Source organism: Carlito syrichta, unplaced genomic scaffold (genome assembly GCF_000164805.1).
Source record: "Carlito syrichta isolate Samal-C Ts95f unplaced genomic scaffold, Tarsius_syrichta-2.0.1 Scaffold311675, whole genome shotgun sequence".
Lineage (NCBI taxonomy): Eukaryota > Metazoa > Chordata > Mammalia > Primates > Tarsiidae > Carlito > Carlito syrichta.
The window spans coordinates 151,274-172,953 of NW_007255771.1; the positions used below are offsets into that span (position 1 = coordinate 151,274).

The 21,680-nt window shown below is 46.4% G+C and overlaps 1 protein-coding gene across 3 annotated transcripts in view; it reads right to left on the bottom strand.

Annotated features, from left to right (window-relative positions):
* Nucleotides 1–388: 388 nt before the first annotated feature.
* Nucleotides 389–21,680, bottom strand: part of SLC23A2 (solute carrier family 23 member 2) — a 130,800-nt gene continuing 109,508 nt past the window's right edge. For all 3 annotated transcript variants that reach the window (XM_008068919.1, XM_008068918.1, XM_008068917.1), the window contains 8 exons: nucleotides 18,736–18,856; nucleotides 18,080–18,236; nucleotides 14,053–14,200; nucleotides 11,856–11,961; nucleotides 4,506–4,635; nucleotides 3,712–3,849; nucleotides 2,466–2,561; nucleotides 389–721 (listed from right to left, as the gene is read on the bottom strand). In XM_008068919.1, coding sequence (XP_008067110.1) covers nucleotides 489–721; nucleotides 2,466–2,561; nucleotides 3,712–3,849; nucleotides 4,506–4,635; nucleotides 11,856–11,961; nucleotides 14,053–14,200; nucleotides 18,080–18,236; nucleotides 18,736–18,856 — 1,129 coding nt within the window. In that variant the 3' untranslated portion in view covers nucleotides 389–488. The remainder of the gene's footprint in view (nucleotides 722–2,465; nucleotides 2,562–3,711; nucleotides 3,850–4,505; nucleotides 4,636–11,855; nucleotides 11,962–14,052; nucleotides 14,201–18,079; nucleotides 18,237–18,735; nucleotides 18,857–21,680) is intronic.

Genomic DNA, 21,680 nt, shown 5'->3' on the forward strand with positions numbered 1-21,680 from the left:
AAATTGCCTGAGCCCAGCATGTCAAGGCTGCGGTGGCCGTGAGTGTGCCATTGCACTCCAGCCTGGGCAACAGAGTGAGATGCTGACTCAAAAAAAGAAAGAAAGAAAGGAAAGAATCAGGTCCAGGGGCTTCCTGGACATGGCTCGTAGGAAAGTCAGTCCTGGGTGGTGGGAGGGGACTGAAAGCAAGGAATCGCTGGTTCAAACACCCACTCCCACAGGAGGACTTGAATTTCAAGTTCAGTAACTCTGGCCAGCAATGAATGCTCTCAAAGAGCAAAGGGTCAAGGGCTTAAATAAGGAGAAAGGCGAGACACCATATTAGACATAATCACCACTCACAACAGAAAAGCTATTTGCAATCTGTCTTAGCTCTGGGGTGCAGAATGTAAATGTAGATATACAAACATATATTTTACTTCTTGTTACCCAGCAAGGAACTACAGATACATGCCTCACTGCGGCCAGGCCACAGGGTGCAGTGAGGGCTATACCGTGGCCTGGGAGTCCTCGTCTGAATTCCGGCCATTGTCGCTCTTCCTGAGGCCTTTCCATGTGTAGCCCACAAAGGTAGGGCTGATGGGTAGGTAGCTGAAGCATCTGTATTTTTTAATAATGTTCATGCCAAATGGCAAATTGTAGGATTCCATGCCATCGAGTGACTTGTTTCCTTTGCCCACACCCTTCTTCCATTTTCTGATTCCTCTTTCCTCTGGAGTACCTGTCACACACACCCCAAAACAAAATAAAGAATGCTTAGTTGGACAGTTCTACCAAGAATGAGACTGTTGTTCCATATAGATAAGCTGTCCCCTAGCTTAGACCTGCCGGATGAGACCTGACAGGCTGAAGGTGCTCAGCTATCTAGGTGCCCAAACCAGAAGCCTAAGAACCCCTAGACCCTCCCTGGCCCTCATTCAGGGAATCTCCTGGTAGCTTTAGCTGCTCTGTCCTTCCACATGACCTATATTCTCTGTTTTCACTGTTGTGGTCTGGCCCAGGTCCTGTTATTGCCTTCCAGGGTGAATCTATTGGTCTCAATGGTTATTCAGTCTTTCAGCTCACCACCTTCTCCCTCAAATCTGCCCTCAGATGCTATGCAAAAAGATATTCTCTAAACTGCAAATCCAAGCTTGTAAAATGGGATTTGGAGTCTTTATTATACCATACAATGCCCTCATCAACTGGTCACTGCACATTCGTCCCATCTATGCAATTTTATTCTTTGTGCTCCGTTTCCGTGTGTCTGGGGAAGTGGCCGTGGGGTTGCACACACAGTGTACCTGTCAAGCTCCTGTGGGGAAGAACCCCCGGGTGTAACACCCTGGCTATTCGGTACCCCGACCAATGAGTCATGGAAAAAGATCTGAGCACGCAGGGCTCAGCAACTCCTGGACTTCTTTTCCCAAATCTTCCCAGTACAGAGGAGCATGGGATACTTCACAAAATGGTTTTTGGCCCAAGCCTGGGGGGTAAACCGGAGCCTAGGGTACAGTATTTGGGAAGCCTGTGATTTTTTTTACGTCTAAACTGTGCCTTCCTGTCAGTGATAGCGTTGGTAACAAAGCTGACTTTAATTTCCACTGACCTGACTCCTGTGCCCCTCATGCAATTCGTTCTGGCTTAGGAGAGGAAGAGGGTGTTGGTGACTGACCCTCTTAGATCTAGCCCTTTCCACCTATTCATGCGTGATTCCTTCTGCCTGGTGTGCCCATCCCTGGTTTCCCCAGCAACCTCTGGATTGAGGCTTTTTGGAGGTGGGTTGTTTTAAGGGGAAACTCAATAAAACCTTCAAGCCCAAGAATAAGCATCACCTTTCCTTGAAGGCCGAGAAATCTACCAGCGTGTCCACAGCAGCTGCCTCCAGAGCAGGACCCACGTCACATTCTAACCAGTCACCAGTGCTTGGCAAACAATGTACCAGAAACGGGATCACAGGTGCTGGGCACACAGCTGCCTCCAGATGTCTCTCAACACTGGTCCTGGTCCTACTGATCTCGGCCCGTGCCCACTGTCCTTCATTGTCTTTGGTCTTTGGAACTTAGGAACGAGTCTTTTAAAGGAAAGGCTTCCCAGGTAGAAGAAGTGCCACAGGCCATGCCCAGCTGGCTCAGAGGAGTGTGCGAACAAGCTGATGCAACCGCACTGCAGGCCCCGGCAACAGGCTGCCTATGGAGGAAGAAGTCCATCCCACTGCCACCTACCACACTCAGGGAGCTCACCTGCTGTCTCCTAACAGTCACTCAGCAGGAAAACCAAAAATCAATCCGTTTTTAGCAAAAAAAACAAAAACAAAAAACTTCATACGTGGAGACTGGGAGGGTTATCTTAATCTCTTCAACATCATCAAAGACAGTTTTAACATATGATGGCTTTGAACTGACTTACTCTTCTTGTTTCCCATTTCCATTTGGCAAAAAAGTAACTCATATATGTAAAAAAGCATGTTGAAACGTATCACATACCTGGGATTGTGTTATCCAAAATAAAAGCCACACAGCCTCCTACAAACATGGCAGTTGTGAGAAGGACGTTCAACACTTGATCAATTCCAGTTATCCCTGGAAACACAACAAGCCATCAGGGTCACTGGCATAGTCACGACTGGCCTGCACTTAAGTCAGACAGAACAAGGAAGGAGCAATGTTGTAGGCAGGACTCTGTCAGTTCAGTGTAGTGCAGGAAAGTATAAATTTCTCAATGATGCAGTGTAGATTAACTTTTGCCAATAATGTTTAAACTACTATGACTATTTTCAAGAATAATCCAAAGGTATTTCCATAAGCAAAGTTCCTAACAGTGGCCAGGAGTTGATGACTCATGCCTGTAGTCCCAGGTGCCTGAAAACTAAGGTGGGAGGACTGCTTAAACCCAGGAGTTTGAGGTTGCAGTGAGCTATTAACACGCCACTGCACTCCAGCCTGGGCAACAGAGCAAGACTCCCTCTAAAAAAATAAAATGGCCACCAAGTGTTGTGATGAAGTGATGTCTAGTGCTCCTGAGTACAAGAAGTTTGTGCTGTGTTTTAGGTAACAGTCATCCAGGGCCAGGTGCAGTGGCTCAAGCCTGTATTCCCAGCATTTTAGGAGGTCAAGGTAAGGGGATTGCCTGAGCCTACAGGTTCAAGAACAGCCTGGGCAACTTGGTGAAACCTCATCTCTACAATAAATCAAAAAAATTAGCCAGGTGTGGTAGCGCACGCCTGTAGTTCTGGCTACTTGGAAGGCTGAGGCAGAAGGATCGCTGGAGTCCAGCAGGTTGATGCCAGGGTGGCCATGAGTGTGCCACTGCACTCCATCCAGCCTGGGCGACAGTGAGACTCCAACTCAAATAAATAAATAAATACAAATTAAAGTGTAATCGTGAATTGAAAGTAGCTATAATCCCAGTAGAAAAACGTGTGTTTCAAAGGTTGAATTTCAAGAAATTATATATCATAATGTAGCATCAGTCTGAGAAATCTAAAGGTTTCTATCTAAAGACAGAGTCCCAAAGGAGAGGATCCCAGTTAAAAATAGACCTCAGCATCCCAATCAGTTATGTGGACATGCCAACTGCTGCCAAATGAGATTCTAAAGAGATACGTGAAGGAACTTTCACCAAAACAATCCCTGAAGTTCTTAGACCCTATCCATGCATGGTAAAAAGCTGCCTGTGACCTGGCAGCTGTGGTTCCAGCTCCCCCACAAGATGCAAGGCCTCTTTTCTTACCTGTGACCAGAGGATTCTGTCTGAGGTAACTTGGAAGGACGAGCCCAAAGAAGATGGAAAATCCAAGCACAAAAAGGTTCCGGGAAGAATTTAAGTCAATGAATTGCAGGTTGGAGAGGCCAACAGCTGTGATCATTCCTGGAGAGAAAAACGCCAAAGTACAGCATGGATGTTGAAGGCAAGCTCCATAGCCCTTTCTCTGCCTAGCAAAAACAAACAAGTCCAGTGCAGTGACAGGAAGGGGAAGGATGGACTCAGAATGTGGCCACCCTGGCCACTGATCCAAATAACCCTCCATCTAAGCACTGTCTGGGTACAGACAGGCGCACAAACACTGCACGTTTTCTTTAGATCACATAGCAAACTAAGGACAAGTGTTCCTTCTCTATGTAAACATTTCGATTAAATTGGGAAACCCACCCAAATTATCTGGTGCGTGTCTCTGATGACTACAAATGAATGGCACAGAGATCAAACCCATTAAAAACAGTCTGTTTTAAATGGCCCATTCAGAGGGGGAGGTATTTGAGTTAAATCAGTTGGAAATTCTTAGGAGACTAAATGTGATACACACTTTTGTAGCCTAACTATTTTTATTGTTGGCTCTATCTTTAACACAAAAATTCAACTCAGAGTGATATAAGTTTTTATTTTTTGAAAGCATATCCTTTTGTTTTTTAAAACAGAAATGTATTGTCACCTTCTTACTGAAGGTAGTCATCAAAAACACACCATGATCCTGTTAAAAAGGAACCAACGTGAAAGAAAGGAGTCAAAGAGGAGGGGAGTTTTACCGAAAAGCGTGCAGAAGAGGGCTCCGAGCACAGGGTCTGGGACAGAAGCGAAGAGGGCGCTGAACTTTCCGACCATGCCTAGGGCCAGCATGAGGGCTGCCCCACACTGGATCACCCGGCGGCTGCCAACCTGGGGACACAGAGAGATGGGGGGCTCACCTGCTGACCCAGGGCCTGGAGCAATGTGAGCAAATGTGACGGAGTCTTCAGGCAAAACTTGGAGTACTCTAAACGTTCCCTTACGGGGTAGACCTTATTACATACTCACTACAGATACTATGAAGACACTAGAGTCATGATTCCCATGGTCTTTCCCTACCCCTCCTCAGCTGACTCTCCTGCTTCCTCACCTTAACTGCGGGTGGCCCTGAGATCACCCTTTGCTTCTCCATGCCCTGGGGGATGCCCCCTGTGCCCAAGTACCAGCCCTTCAATGCCCTCACAGGGTCAACAGCAGGGACAACCTGCTGTGTCCCAATTGCAAAGGTTACGCTTCGCCCTGCCTCTCCCTGGGCTTCTGGCACCATGACTCACCAACAGGACCCTCCCCAAAGCCCATCAGCCTCAGCTCCATCTTCCCCAAACTCTAAATCAGACTAAACCCCCGAACAGCTCAGGAACCTCCCCTCCTCATGGCATCCTGCCCGTGAGAGGTGGCACAGCACCAGGGCCAAAGGGTGAGGACTTGGAGCCCAGCTGCTGGATTGACTCCTCGCCCTGCCTCTGTGACTATGCAAGACACTTAGCCTCTTGAGGTCTCAGAAGCCTTATCTCCATCACTGTCAAGTCGTTTTGAGGATTAAATGGGACATGCATAAAATAGTTTGGGGGTAGCTGGCAAGCACTGAGGAATCTGAAAGTCTCTCGCCTGGGCCTGCTGCCTCTGGCCTTCCTGGCGCCCCTCATCTCTGCTGCCACAGGGCAACCTTTCTAATACTCGGATTTGAGAAGGTCAGCCCCCTGCTTTAATCCTCTGGTATTCACGAAATAACACCACTTTTTATGCTCTTCCCACCAAAGCCAGGCTCGCCACCTGTCCCTCCTGCATCCCAGCCCTGGCCAGGCTGGGGGCTCACGCCTGCCCAAAGGCATACCAGGTCTGCCTGGGCCTACCTACGTGAATATCCTTCCTGGTGGCCCCCTCCCAGCCAGATCCCAGACACATCCTTTGAAACACTGTCCAAATGCTACCTCCTCTGAAAAGCCTTCCTGGATACCCGGACTTGTCCCCAGCTCTGGGTTATCTGTAGCCCGATGTAGGACAACACTCATATGGCCTCATCCCCTCTGTTACACCCAATCTCTGGCACCCAGCAGCTCCTGTCCAGCCTGCTATCACCCAGACAGTGGGAGGTGGAGCTGGCATCTGGCTCAAGAAGTCTGCACTGCTGGCCCAGACTCTGTGCTGCGTCTTCCAGGAAAACACCCTGAGGATGTAAACTGGATAAAGGAGGTTCTAGAAATATTTGGGGAACTGTCCACAGGGCTTTACATATGATCTATGGTGAGAAAATAGCTACTTCAACTTAAATTAAGTAAAATGAAGGCCAGGTGTGGTAGCCCATGCCTGTAATCCCAGCACTTTGAGAGGCTGAGGCGGGAGGATTGCTTGAGCCCAGGGGTTCAAGACCAGCCTAGGTAACATAGTGGGACCTCGCCTCTACAAAAAGTGTTTAAAAAAAATATTAGCCAGGTGTGGCGGCACATACCTGCAGTCCCAGGTACTCGGGAAGTGAGGTTGAAGGACTCTGTCTCCCAACCCCAGGAGATAGAGTAAGACCTCTTACTCACATAAATACATGCATGCATACATACATAAAATGAAATGAAATGAGAGGAAATGTTAAATGCACTTCCTCACATGCACTGACCACATGTCAAGTGCTCACTAGCCACATGTGGATAGTGTGGCCATGTGAAACAACACATGTGTGGGATGTGCTGACTGCTGCCCAGAACTCTCATAGGACCCAGGGTCAGTTGGTGAGGCTTCAGAGCCTGATCTTCTACTGTGTACATAAGAGTTAGCCGTCCAGTTGGACTGTCACTGCCTAGTTGGACTGCTCTACCCCACAGATGGCAGGGGAGCTATGGAGAAGGTCACTTAAGCCTTTGTGCTTGGCTGCTACCACATGGTAAGGAAGGTTTTCATTTATAAATGGTTCCATTTTCACCAAACATTTTGTCTATATGCCCTGGAAGTTAGGTGATTACCACTTAATGTTAGAGTGGTATCGGTGAATATAGAGATAAGTATGTCTCTATAAGCTTGTGACCTAGTAATTGCACTGTTATACTGTTCCACTGTGTGGGAGCCCAGCATCAGAGAAGAGAAAATATGGAGAATTGGGAAGGGCTGACCTTGAGGGGTAAGAATTCATGGAGGAAGAGTATCCAGGCAGACGGAACAATCTATGCAAAGATTCTCAGCAGGGTCAGGTAGATCTGTGAGATAGGAGGTGGGAGGGGCCAGGCTGGCTCCAGGGATGCTGAGACTAAATCTTACATTAAAACCAGGCCTACAAGACCAATCTACCTTCTGTTCAACAAATACCAACGGAGTGCCTTTTATATGCTTTTGCTTTAACCACCAGAGACACAGCCCTAAAATCCCTGCCCTCCTGGTGCTTAGCAACTCAGGCCCTTTGTGTCTCCTCTCCTGGGGCACATTCCCTAGAATCCCCTCTGCACCTCCTGCCTGAACTGTGGCTCTGCCTCTAGGACTTCGAAAAATAGATGCCGAATTTCTGGTGATCCAAAGTCTTCAACAGTGATGTGGAATGCAGCAAAGAGAAACCACCTCGCTGGACACCACCAAAGCCAGGGAGACGGTACTTATTCTGTCCCTAGAAATAAACGAATGACTAAACAGCTACAGTGATGACACCCATAGTTTACTGTGTACCTGCTACAGGCCAGGTCTGCTACAGGCCTTTGCTACAATAGCTTGCAAGCTTACTTTATAGAAAAAGGGCACAGAGACCCTTGTTCTGTGAGTTCAGAGGCAGTTGAACTTGTCACACTGCAACAAAGTGACGGAGCCCGGGCTGAAATCCAAAGCAGTCACCTTTCCCCCATGTCATGCTGCCCCTCACTACAGGACAGATGTTGGAACACACTCAGCAGAGAAGTCTCACACATGAAATCCATCTCCTTAGAACTTCAGAACACACTGCGGGGTAGGTAACCACTTCTCTTGATCAATTAGGTCAGAAATTCCATGTACAGAGAATGCAATTACTGAAGAAAGGATAGCAAATGTTAGAAGCACCAGGAAAGGGAGGTAGATTCTCTGGAAGAGATACACCTCAATCTTTTAAAAAATTGGTATAAACTGGGTTCGGTGGCTCAGCCTGTAATCCCAGCACTTTGGGAGGCTGAGGTGAGTGGATTGCCTGAGCCCGCGGGTTCAAGACCTGCCTAGGCAACTTGGTGAGACCTCATCTCCACAATAAATCAAAAAATGAAGCTGGGCTTGGTGGCTCAGCCTGTAATCCCGCGCCTTTGGGAGGCTGAGGTGAGTGGATTGCCTGAGCCCGCGGGTTCAAGACCCGCCTGGGCAAGCGAGACCTCATCTCTACAATAAATCAAAAAATTAGCTGGGTGTGATAGCGCGCACCTGTAATTCTGGCTACTCAGAAGGCTGAGGAGGAAGGATCGCCGGAGCCCACCGGGTCGAGGCTGCGGTGGCCGGGAGCAGCCATTGCGCTCTAGTCTGGGTGACAGAGTGAGACTCCAACTCAAAAAAAAAAAAAAAAAAAAAAAATTGGTATAAATCCTCGTTCTATGTGCCCTGGAAGTTTGGTACAGTGGCCCAGACCAGTGCTTCGCAATAGAACTTTTTACAATAATGGAAATGTTATTTGTCTGTGCTGCCCATTGGCAGTCATTAAGTCACATGTGACTGCTCGGTCCTTGAAATGTGGCTACTGCCACTGGGACACACTGGCTCACACTTATAATCTTAGCAATTTGGGAGGCTGAGGTGGGAGGACTGCTTGAGCCCAGGAGTTCAAGACCAGTCTTGGCAACGTAGTGAGACCCCGTCTCTACAAAAAAAATTAGCTGGGCATACTTGTAGTCCCAGCTACTTGGGAGGCTGAGGCGGAAGGATCACCTGAGCCCAGGAGATTGAGGCTGTGGTGAGCCATGATTATGCCACCGTACTCCAGCCCAGGTAACATAGTGAGATCCCTGACCAAAAAAACACAAAAAAACAAAAGCAGCAACAACACACACACACACATAAAAACACAAAACAAACAAGCAAAAAACAGACTCAAACTGAAACAGCCACCTGTGGCTACTGACTACTGTATTGGACAGCACAGACCTAGGTCTGGAACCACAGGATTTCAGGGCTGAGTTCTACTCAGACAAAAGACTTGTCCTGAGTGCTTTGACTGATGAAGGGCAGGACACAGCCCAGAACCCAGACCTCCCTTCTCCCAGGCGGAGGTCTCCCCATCAGTTGCATGGCTCAGGCCACAGAGAAATAGCTGCTACAAGCTATACTTCCCCAGTCCAAGACAGCTGTGTGGATGGCCTTGATTATATCATTTATCTTGTGGAATCAGGTCTCATGATTCAGGTTAATGCAAATCCAATTCCAGGGCTGCCACAGTCCCTGACTGGATGCTGCTGTGTCTCAAGGGAGGGGCGCCAGTGGTGGGTTCAAAGGAAATATCAACTAGCTCATTAAAAAAGGCTGCCGCCAGGCTTGGTGGCTTAACCTGTAATCCCAGCATTTTGAGAGGCTGAGGCGAATGGACTGCCTGAACCCGTGGGTTCAAGACCCACCTGGGCAACTTGGCTAGACCTCGTCTCTACAATAAATAAATAAATAATTGGCTGGGCGTGGTAGCGCACGCCTGTAGGTCCAGCTACTTGGAAGGCTGAGGCGGAAGGATCGCCGGAGACCAGCAGGTTGAGGCTGCAGTGGCGGAGAGCAGGCCGCTGCACTCCAGTCTGGGCAACAGAGTGAGATGCCAACTCAAAAAAAAAGGCTGTCAAGGTAAGATGACTATTCCCCAAACAACCTTGTCATGTTACAGGATGATATGTTTTAAAGGGGTGCAGAAGGAAAGCTTGCTAAATGGTTTTTCCCTAAGAGTCCCTTCACCTACAACAATTTCACTACTCTAGTTCCCAAGTGTCCTTGGATGGGTTCCAGGACCACCAGCCCCTCTCTCAGACACCAACATTCTCAGCTGCTCAAGTCCCTGATATAAACTGGTACAGTATTTGCATACAACCTACATCCATCCTCTCCTGTATGTTAAATCATCTCTGCTACTTATGATACTTAATACAATGTAACTGCTCTGTAAACAGTTGCCATACAGTATTGTTTACAAGATAATGACAAGGAAAAAAGAGTCTGTAAGTGTTCAGTAGAAATAATTTTTTTAAGAATATTTTTTATCTGAAGTTGGTATAAACCATGGATGTGGAACCATCCATGGTTTATACCAACTTCAGATAAAAAATATTCTACAAAATATCTGCTACAGAAATCGTGAATACAGAAGGCTGACAGTCTTACTCAGGATTAGTCACATGCCTACAGGCTCACAGCAGCACACTGGCTAGAAAGTGGCATGGCTGGAGCTATCTCCCTATGCCCAGCACCTGTTTCTTACCATGGGCAGTGAGGGGGACCAGGGATGTTTCTAGAGGAAGCGCCCTCAGATGGTCTTCCCTCGCATGCCCCTTGCCAAAAGCAACAGGTAGATGGGGCCATATGCACATGTGAAGCTGAGGCCTGGCATGGCCCTGCCAATACAGGGAAGCAACAAACAGTGGCAGGCATGCGCGTGCGGGCATGTGCCACTCCCTCTCAACTGGATTTGCAAGCAAGATAAATCAAACTTAATTATTTGGTGTTTGGTTTCTTTTTATCTGGTTATAGAATCTTACATGGCATGGGGGTTCTTTGGAAATCCACCCGCTCGCTCCCAATTTTACAGAGGCCAAACAGTTCTAGAAGGCTTCTGGGCTCACCCCCAAGTTCTCAGGTGAGGGAGACCTGTGACTCACACAGGCCATGGAGGATGTGAACCAGTTATAACAGTCTCCAGTTGCACAACACACAGGGCAGGTGGTGGGTGAAGCTGCCTCCTACCTTAGTGCCCTAGGGGAAGCAGTTACTCTTTGGCCTAAGTCAGGGACAATAAAGTTTATAGAATTATAAAATGGAACATAAAGTAATAAAGTTGAAAGCCTGGGAGCAGGCTCCTTCTTATGGAAGGTGAATTTTGGGGCAAGGAGGCCCCAGAATTATGTGCCTGCATGTGGGGGGTGGGGGGATGGGAGGATGGGAGGGGAGGCCAGTGGGTAGGGCTCTGGGTCTCTACCCTGCTTCCACCTTAGTGACCCACTGTGGCCTGATGTGGCTCCATATCAGATTTTATTTGAAAGAGAACGATCTTGCTGCTAAGGTTGGAAAACTGTGTGAATTCTTTAACGTAAGTCTGGCTTTTTTTTCTGGAGTGGTATCATCTCTCATCCAAAACCAGGGACACCTCTTGGTTGGTCTCCCCTTTCTATCTCCTCCCCCATACCGCATGGCCTATTGTCATCACAGCAGTCAAAGTGATCCTTTAATTTTTAAAAAAAATCAGATCAAGCTGCCCCCTGTGGCACCCTTCCACTCAGAGTCTGTGGCTATCTGCAGGACTGATGTGACCTGGTCCTTGGGTACCAGGCAGACCTCACCTGCTGTCACCTGCTGTCTTGCTCCTGCCTCCGGGCCTCTGCTGACTTGCCACTCCCAGGATCCAGCTCTGCACCGGCTACATCCTGGCCTGGAATGCTCTTCCCCAGGTGACCTGCAGGATTCATCCCTTCTACCCTGCAGAACCTTGTTCAAAGTTACCTGACCATCCTATTTAGCACATAATTGTTCTCTTCCCACCACCACCTGGCCCCAAGTTTCCCCTTAGTACTTATCACTGGCTGACATGCTGTATCACTTACTGACTTGGTATACTTACTGTTAACAGTCTGCCCTTGCTAGAATGTAAACTCCACTTTTTTATTCACTGATGCACTCCAAGTCCCTAGAACAGTATCCTGGCACAGAGCTGCTGCTTAGTAAGTATCTACAGACTGCATGAAGAAATGATAAGCACCCGAGTCCCTCCCTACCAGGCCAGACAAGGGAGGGTAGGCCTCCAAACAGGTGTTCTCAAAACTCAAAGGGAAAAAAAAGGAGATGGGTGAGGAAAAAAAAGGAGATGGGTGAGAAGAGGGAGGGCGCCCCCTGTTGAAACACGCAGTGGTCAGACTAATCAATAAAACAGATGAACATATAGAGGTCCAACTATTTAGTTAGAAAAATATTTGTACCTTCGTAATTCCCAAAACTCCAATGTTAGGACTGGATGAAGTAGAGCCATTCCCAGTACCAAATATGCCATCGAGAACACAGGAGAGGCCCTCCACGAAAATTCCCCTAAAATGTGAAGGAAAAGAGGAGAGAAAAACATTCATTCAATGGGTAAGGCACTCATGCTGAACTAGCCTCTAAACACATGCAACCCAAATGGTATGGTCCACGGACCTGCAGTGTCATCGACCCCCGGGGAGGGGGAGGGAGAGGGGGGTTAGAATGCAGAATCTGAATGCTGAAGCAGAACCTGCATTTCAACAGAATTCCCCATGCTCATTCCATTTTGGGGAGCATCCCTCTACATCACACATTAGACACAGGTGTTTTAAATCAAAATGAAAACAAAGGATTTCAGCCAGAAGATATAGCCATTTGTTGGGCTATAAGACAAACACGGGCTGTCCACTAAAACATGTATCCGATCCATTACTATTAAAATCCAGTTTCATCAGCAAAGATATGTTTTGTAATTCTATAAACACTGATTAACTTTTAAACATCTAGACATGTTGGTATCTAATCACGTGCAGCAGCTCAGTTAGAGGGAGATGTCAAAATCAGGTCTGAAAACCACTAACAGACCCAAGGCAAGATATGCCAAAAACCAACCCATTGAGCTCATCACACACAAGCACTTTTGAAGGGGAAGCAGTTGGCTGGAGAACGGGGTGATCTGGGCTATTTTCTTTTCTTTGAGTCGATGTTTTTTGCTTAGCCTTGACATTCTGGGATCAGGCAATCCTTCCACCTCAGCTTTCCAAGTGGCTAGAACTACAGGTGTGCACCACCACGCCTGGCCAATTTTTTTTTATTTTGGAGAGACAAGTTGTCACTATGTTGCCTAGCCTAGCCTGGTCTTGAACTCCTGGGCTCAAGCAATCCTCCTGTCTCGGCCTCCCAAAGTTGCTGGGATTACAGGTGTGAACCACCGCACCAGGCTGGCTATTTTCCTTCTTTGCAGCATCCCGAGGGTCAGTTCCCTAGCTACTTCCAGAAGATAAAGACAAAATGTTTTGAGAAAATAAACCCCACAGCTCATCGGCCTCTAGACCCTCTAGACTCTATTCATTCCTGCTTGCCCTTCCCTATTTATTTAGAAGAGTTTAACTATAAACAGCACCTACACTTAGGAACCATTGGAATGCACCCATTCGACAAACTGGGAACAGTCACTGTCTGCTAAGGTTTCCACTACAGATGCAAGAAGACAGTATCCCTGTGCTTTCTGGTGGCAGCCAAGATTAAATGGGGGAAGTCAAGGGAAAATAGGTCATTTTTGCAACTCAGAAATAACCCTGAATAACTGGATGCAGTAGCACACGCCTCTCCTCCCAGCTACACAGGAAGCTGAAGCAGCAAGATACCTTTAGCCCAGGAGTTCAAGGCCGCAGTAAGCTATGATTGCCCTGAATAGCTACTGCACTACAGCCTGGGCAACACACAGCAAAACTTTAGCTCTTATGAAATGAAAGAAAGAAAAAAAACCTGTTTACAAATAAAGAATTTTACTCCAAATAATCTAAAATCTGAGTTTACATGGAAAAAAAAGAATAGTTGGGAAAATAAGAGAACAGAAAATCAAAGTAGACATATACATACATACAGATCTCTCTGTGTGTGTGTGTGTACACATTTTAAACAATGTTATCTATGTATTACTTTTAGTTTGCCATATCATAAGTGTCTGAATGCTGATGGCAACCACTTTGAGCACCGCTTGTAATAACAGAAGTCAAACATGACTTGTATTCATCCTTTGTTATTGGGATATATTAAATATTACAATTTAAATATAGTTGCTTCCTTCCTTTCAATGTGTATACATTTTTGTGGCGTCCTCCGTAAATGACACAAAACCAGGTGAAGAACCAGGGCAGTGCCTGGTGTTTGTTTTGGTGAGTTTAAGGTTTAAAGTGTTCTTGCAGAAGGTGTCTTATTTGATTGTCACTACAAATAGTAAGGAAGGGTAGGAATTCTGTTCTGTGTGATGGACGAGTGAACAATGGCAGTGATGTGTCCAAAGGCAAACAGTCCCTCAAGAGCCCTGCTGCTTTGCTATGTTAAGTTCTTTGTTGGTCTCAAATGTAGTCCAAGCCTCAGATCAAAGGAACAAGGTGCTGGGCCAATGAAGAACTCATCTTCTCGGGAACATACCTGTTTATTGCATGGATGGGAGGTGGCGGGGCACAGGACAGCCGTGCACAGGCGTAGTAGTCGCCGATAGACTCGATGATGCTGGCCACGACTGCGCTGAGCATACCGATGACACCAGCTGCAGACACGGTGGGCAGTCCCCACTGAACTGCGGAGGGAAAACAACTGTGAACACTCCTAGAGGGGTGGGCAAAGGTTACCAGGACCAGTTACTACGAGTCATTCTGAACATAGAAGGACTCTACAAGACCCACTCGGATTTTGAAGCCTGTACAAACTGCTTATTTTTAAACTAATCATCAATGCACCAGATGCCTGGGAATAGTCACTGAGTCAGATGGGAGCCATCACAAGAAGCGATCTGCTCTGCATCTTAACTGAAAAGAAGAAATCATCTGGCTGATGCTTCTCTTCTTGCTTCAGGGTCATGCTCAGTAACTACTGAGTAACAACATGGCCTGCTGTATTGGGACAGGAATTTGTATGAGAGGAATTGGTACAATCTGCTGTAAAGAGAGTGGTACAAAATAATGGCGATCTTGCCCAGGAGATGGCATCAAATGAAAAATCAGTGGAAAATCACCAGCTAAGTGTAAATTCCCAGAAAGCATCACAAGATATGGACAACCCTTCTCTATGATAATGCTGGAAGCTTATTTTTAAAGTAAATCATAAGCCATGTTATGGGAAACTAAATAGTTGTATTTAAGAAAGCAAAGAGAGGTCCCATTGTGGTTTCGTTTTGAATATCTGCATTTACTTAATCCTTCATGAGATTATTTTTTCTTTAAGTCTGTCTATTTGGAATTGGAAGCCATACATCTTACTTAATAAAAATAGCAAGGTTAGTTAGGTCAGTGTTAGAAGAAATAGACTTTGATCAAGTAGCCAGCCCTTCTTCCTGGGAAGCAGGAGTTATAACACACCCACTATGTCTAAAGCACAATGGGAAAGAACGATGGATGAAACATGGCTTCTCATGTGGGAGCCAACAATGCAGCCCAGGGAACAGGATGCTCCAACAGATATGGAGGGAGTGAAACGGTTCGACTTCAAAAGAAGTCAAGCCATGCTGAGTCACAAAGAGCCCACTGAGGAAGTCAGGAAAGGGCAAAGTCAGCCCCGATCAGGGGCGGGTCTGAGGAGGAGGCGGGAATGGAGGTGTCCCCAGAGGGTGGGTGGGTCGGGAGAGGGGGAGATGAAAGGAGAGGGCGTTGAGGGGCAGGAAGTGGAGTGCTCCTACAGGTAGGTGGGTGGGAGGCAAGTTTGGAAAAGGATCCATAAACAGCCTAAGCCACCTGGAGGGGCTTGGCCTTTGTGTCAGGTAACAGGGAGCAACCACGGGTTTGAGAAGAGAAAGATGACCTAAAGTAAGATGTGCAGAACAGGCCTGAAGTATGTTGGAGCCTGCCTGTGGTTCATTCTAGAGGCCACAGAGGCCACCCCTGGTCAGAGGTGCAAGTACACAGGCCCAGTCACAGGGTACGCTCTTTGCCCACCAGCAACACGTGTGGCCAGCATCTCATCTCCATGCTCGGAATGGATTTCCCCCATTACAGGGCTTCTTGACCAAGCAGCAGTTTTCTTTTTCTTTTTTTGAGCTGGGGTCTCACTCTGTTGCCCAGGAGAGCAGTGGCATGATCACGGCTCATTGCCGCCTCGACCTCCAGGACTCAGGCGATCCTTCTGCTTCAGCCTCCCCAGTAGCTGGGATTCAAGCACGAGCCATCATGCCAGGCTAATTTTGTGATACTTTGTAGAGATAAGATCTCGTTATGTTGCCTAGGCTAGTCTCAAGCAATCCTCTTGCCTTGGCCTCCCAAAATGCAAGGATTACAGGTGTGAGCCAATCTGCCTGGCCAGTTTGCTTATTTCTAAAATATCTTTTATACTGTTACCTTGTGACTGTTGTAGCATTGTAGTTTCACTTTAGTATCTTGATTTTGAAGGAGAATTTTTATTTTGATCTTTTTTCCCTTTATACATTTATTTTTAAAATCTTGTTGGCTTCCAGTCCTCTATTGTAAATCTGTTATTTCATGTCTCCTTTTACCTGGAAGCTTTTGTTTATTTTATTTATTTATTTTTTGAGGGCCAAAGTCTTACCCTGTCACCCAAGCTGGAATGCAGTGGCATGATCATGGCTCACCACAGCCTTGACCCCCTGGGCTCAGGCAGTCCTTCTGCCTTGGCCTCCTGCGTAGCTAGGACTACAGGTACACGCCACCATACCCAGCTATATTTTTTTACTTTTTATAGAGACGAGGTCTCGTTACGTTGCCCAGGCTGGTCTCAAACTCCTGGGCTCAAGTGATCCTCCTGCCTCAGCCTCCCAAAGTATGAGGATTCTAGGCATGAGCTACCACGCCATGTCTCTTGTTTATTTTGGTACTTTACAGCCAAATTTCTCAACCTCAGCATTGTTGACATTTTGGATCAGAAATCTGTATATCAACAATTAATTCAGGTAATTATTAGCATACTAAAAACAAAACCACTGCTCTAAGTATTTGAAAGCCTGTCTCCAGATTATGCCAAATCACTGGAGAGCACCTAGGACTATGCCTCTGGAGTGGCTTTTCATTTAGTGAGGAGCCTTACACACTCATGACTGGGTATCTGTCTACGATGTTACACCTTCTCATGGGCCGCAAGAAGCCCCTGTGGGAAATACCTCTGGCATCAACATGCAAACATCTGCTTCAACACACGAACATCTGCTTCTCCTAGACAGTCCAACCTGTGTTCCTACTGGCATTCACCTTGGGAGCCACCTGCACAGGAAGAGGGGCACCATGCATGCACACTGGGGCCTTGCTCTAATCTGCTGCACCCTGTCTCACTAAGTAAGTTTTTATTGATGGGTCTCACTATGCTGCCCAGGGTGGTCTCAGACTTCTGGCTTCAAATGATCCTCCTATCTCAGCCTCCCAAAGTACTGGGGTTACAGAAGTAAGCCACTACACCCAGTCGGATTTTTAATTTCATTTTATCTCAGATCATAGTTATGTTAATATACCATACACATTCTCTTTTAGAAAAAGAACATGTAAATTTAAATTCACACTTGGGCCAAAGGATCTGATAAAAATGTTATTTTAGAAAGAAGATACTTTTTAAAGCTTTTATAAATGTATCAAGAACAAAAAGAACAATGGTTAGCATTGCCATCATTTAACACTCTCAAAGCTTATAATTCTTGTCTCCTCTTGCTTTTTCTCTTTATCATTACAAAATATGAAAATACAATGGCTAAACCTGTGAATAAATTAGCTAAATCTGACTGAGCTAGTTCAGGCCCCAATTCTAATAAAAACCCCAATGCTAGGAATGGCCTCTACAATAAACAACCAAGCATATAACCATCACCATGAGGTTCATATAAGTCACTTTTGGGATGGGGTCTAGAAAGTTCTACCCAAGCATCTGGGTGATACCTCAGCTGGAAATCATATTTTCTTTCCCCCAAGAGGTAACTAACACTCAAATTAAGATCCAGCTTCCGGCCATTTGTACTATCAAATTTCCTCTACAGCTATGAGCAAATTGAACCAATTACAGTTACCCATTAAGAGATTATATACATTCCATCATGCTTGAGTGGTTTGCTGCTAATCTTCAGGCCCCTCCCATTAAACCTTTTGGCAGCTCTGGTCCCAAGCCTCTCTATTTTCTTCATGTCTTAAAAAAAAAAAGGTGCCAATGACCAAAAGAGCAAGCAGCTGCCCTCAAATCCTGGCCACAAGAACCCCAACCTGGCAAGAGATGCCTTGTCCAAGACTGCAGCCTAGTGTTGCCAATATAACCTACTGGTTAATCTGAGAAGGGAGCAGGCCAGTATCCGTGTGCAGATTATTGCTCTCTTGGAGACAGGGCCCCCCTTTTCTGCTGTGTAATCCTCTTATGACCAGAATGGTGAGACCTTTAGGAGACATCCTGGGACAAAGAAGGCTATTCTGCCAACTTCCAAACCCTCTCAATTGGACCCTCCCAGGCTCCTGATCCCTCTGGCTACCAGAATACTTACACGGGTATGGAACCTTAAACCATGGGGCCACCAGAAGTACACCCTGCCTGGCATCCGTACGAGCGTAGAAGCCATACTTTGTGCTGTCAGGGGGAAAGACGTCTGTCACCGTGAAGATGAAGCAGAGAAGCCAGGATACCAGGATGGCCAGGATGATCTGCAGTGGACAAGGGGAGGTTCTGTCAGGCCAGCAGGGCTCGTGGTTTTTGGCAAAACACGCCCCTTCCCCCATCTGAACACCACACCTCAGAACCCACCACTGTCAGTAGTTAGAGGATCTACTCCTCAAATGGAATCGCACTGAGAGAGCAGTTTAATGCAGGTGAATTCACCCTTCCAACATCTGGTTAGCAAAATAAGGATGGACACTGTGCCTGCAGAAGCCACGTGGAGTCAAAACTCACTCAATCTCAAGGACAATGTCCTTTTTCTTCGGCACTGCTAAAAAGATACCCTCCCATTTCAAATCAGAACCTTCCACCGCTTCTAAATTTTAAGTACATGACAATTTGGGCATTTGTATGCCCAAATGCCCAATGTCACTACACAGATGCGGTTCCCTCAGCAGGCCCTGCTTAAAACCCTTCCTTCTCAAAAATATTTTACATATGAACCAAAGGCAATGTTGGAGGTAGGTGGAGAAGTCTGCTACTCACAGGGAACATCTTGAAAAGCTGTAACTTGTATGCAGTCCACCCTTTCTTGGATTTATAAATCGGGAGAGGAAATTTAACATTTCTGGCATATTGAGAAAACAGTAATACTAGGAAAATTGTCCTGAGGAGAGAAAGAGAATAAGCTAGATTAAATGCTGTTATGTCTGTGTTATAAAATAACATTCAATCAATGACAAAACTGACTACATGTGTTCAATTCATGTTCCTAGAAAGCTGCAAATCTTTACAACTATTTGGGAACTTCTATCTTTTGGAACCACCATCTTGGGGAAGATGTGACAAGGAATCTACCTAGCATTTCTTGATACTGAAATGAAACTACTATGTAAATGTCTTTGGCTAACTTTTCCTAAGTAGAAAACCTGAAGAACATGCATGATAATGGGAAAATCTCACACTATGTAAGGGGAAAAGGTACCAAATCCAACATAACACACAATAAAATTACAACTAGCAATTCACTTCAGAGCAAACTCCTGTGAGTGCACGCAACCAGTAGAGGAGGCCAACACGCTCACAAGGACTGGCTTCAGGTGGTTACAGGATTTGTGACTGGCTTTTCCACCTTTCTGTATTTTCTGATTTGCTTACAATGAGAATGAAGACTTTTAAAAGAGCAAAAAGTAAAACTCACTATTTAAGAAAACCGTATATAGTAGGGTCCAGGATTAATAACACCCCAAGCAGTTTCTGTGTGCCAGACATTGCGCTAATGTCTTCCTGTACATCATCTTAGCCTAGCGGGTTGCTTCTGTGGTTGACTCCCTTTTATAGAGAGACAAAGCCAGGGTCCAAGACCACACAGCTAGAGTCTACAGGGTGGTGGGGCTGGGGTCGAGCTCTACAGCCTGAGGTGAGTGCTTAACTACCACACAGGTCACAGGGCAGAGATGCTGAACTGACAGGGATGCTGGGCTAGCTCTCTCCCCTGAGCCTCACAGTCCTGGCAGGGCTTTACTGAGCGTTACAGGAGGCAGAGACGGCAGTGATCTCCCTCGGCAGGACCTGAACCTTCCTCGTCCATCTGGTGGCAGGTGTGGGGTCGCTGCCCAGCCCCCTGGGAGAATTTACTCATCACTGAAAGCAACAATAAAGGTACACCACGGCAGGGCTCGGTGGCTCAGCCTGTAATCCCAGTACCTTGGGAAGCTGAGGCGAGTGAATTGCCTGAGCCCACGGGTTTAAGACCAGCCTGGGCAACTTGGCAAGACATCATCTCTACAATAAATAAAAAATTAGCCGGGCATGGTAGCATGCACCTGTAGTTCTGGCTGCTTGGAAGGCTGAGGTGAAAGAACTGCAGGAACCCAGCAGGTCAACGCTGGGGTAGTCGTGAGTGTGCCACTGCACTCTAGCCTGGGTGATGGAGGGAGACTACAACTCAAAAAAGAAAAAAAGAAAAAAAAAAAGGTACACTACCACGTGTCCAGGCCTCCACGTGTACTCGCTCTTTCACTTACAGCCTGAAGTAGGGTTGGCAGGAAGGGTGGGTTCTTAGTCAAAGTTAAGCTTAATTGTTCCTGGGCACAGTTCCAATCGCTCAGATGGAATTATCAGCTCCATCGACAGCCAGTCAAGTGGGGCACCACTGTCACAGAGCTAATGAGGTGTGGATGGCAACCTGGCTAGAGAGCAGGCATGTGCTGCCCTGCAGGTCTCCCTGCTTGCTCTGACGCTTTGGTGAACTGCGGTCCATCATGGTCTCTGCCAGTACCAGTTCAAGGTTGAAACACAAGGGGCCCAAGTTACTTCAATTCCTCTGGGATAGTGAAGTTTAACAAAAACAATAAGGGTTAAGACCACCTTGGGCAACATAGTGGGACTTCATCTCTACAAAAAAATTTAAAAATTAGCTGGGAATGGTGGTGTCCGCCTGTAGTCCCAGCTACTTGGGAGACTGAGGTGGGGGAGGGCTGCTTGAGTCCACGAGGTGGAGGGTGCAGTCAGCCATGATCCAGCCTGGGCAACAAAGTGAGACCCTCAATCAAAAATAACCCCCAAAACCAATATGGGAACAAGGAATACTAAAACTGGTGTATTTTAAACTTAGATCTATGTATAACTTTAACATTTGTATAAAATAGATACTGTTTATTTGTTTCTTTTTTTTGTTTTTAGTCTCCCAGTGGGGCCTCTAAACTGTTAGGTCACACCTGCTGAGGGGTGTGATTTGGTGCTGCGCACAAGATGCAAATAATTGCACAGACGTTAGATTGGAAAATATAGCTTATTTAAAAAGTAAATTCAAGAGAGAGAGAGGAGTCACCTCCCCAAGATAGGGGAAGGGGCCAAAGCTAAGAAAACATGACAGCAATAGCACAAAGAGCCACGTGGCCACACCAGAGTTTAACAAAGCAATGGTCTACTTATTTGTTCCAAAATGAATATTACATGATCCAAAGAAGCCCTAAGTCTACTACAGTTAATATTTCAGGAAACATCCATCCACACAATGGTGTTCCCTTCTTAAAGCATGTCTAAGAGGGTCAGGAATTACACACAGAATTCAAAGGGTCTCAGGTCCAAATCTGGCAACTCAAATTAAGCAAGAGGATTAGGCACACGGACGCTGCGGTTTCTTTCCACTCTCAAACCTGTCTACTTCTAGTTTATTTTTATCCTCAAATACAACATCGTTATCCTCAATACCTGGGGACAGGCATCCCTATGACAGAGTGGTGGAGGCTCAGAGGTCGGGGCATGCCTACATCCAAACAACATGCCCGAGCACAGCCAGACGAGCATTTTAGCACCAGCTCTTTGGGCTAGCATGTCCTCTATACCAGTTGCTTTCCATCTCACATTTGCTTTTTGTTTCTTTGTTGAGTTTTACTTTAAAATATTATGCAAGTATGCATACGAAGCTGTAGAAAAATATTCCAAGGCAGATAAACAAAAAGAAACAAACCCCTGAAAGACCATTC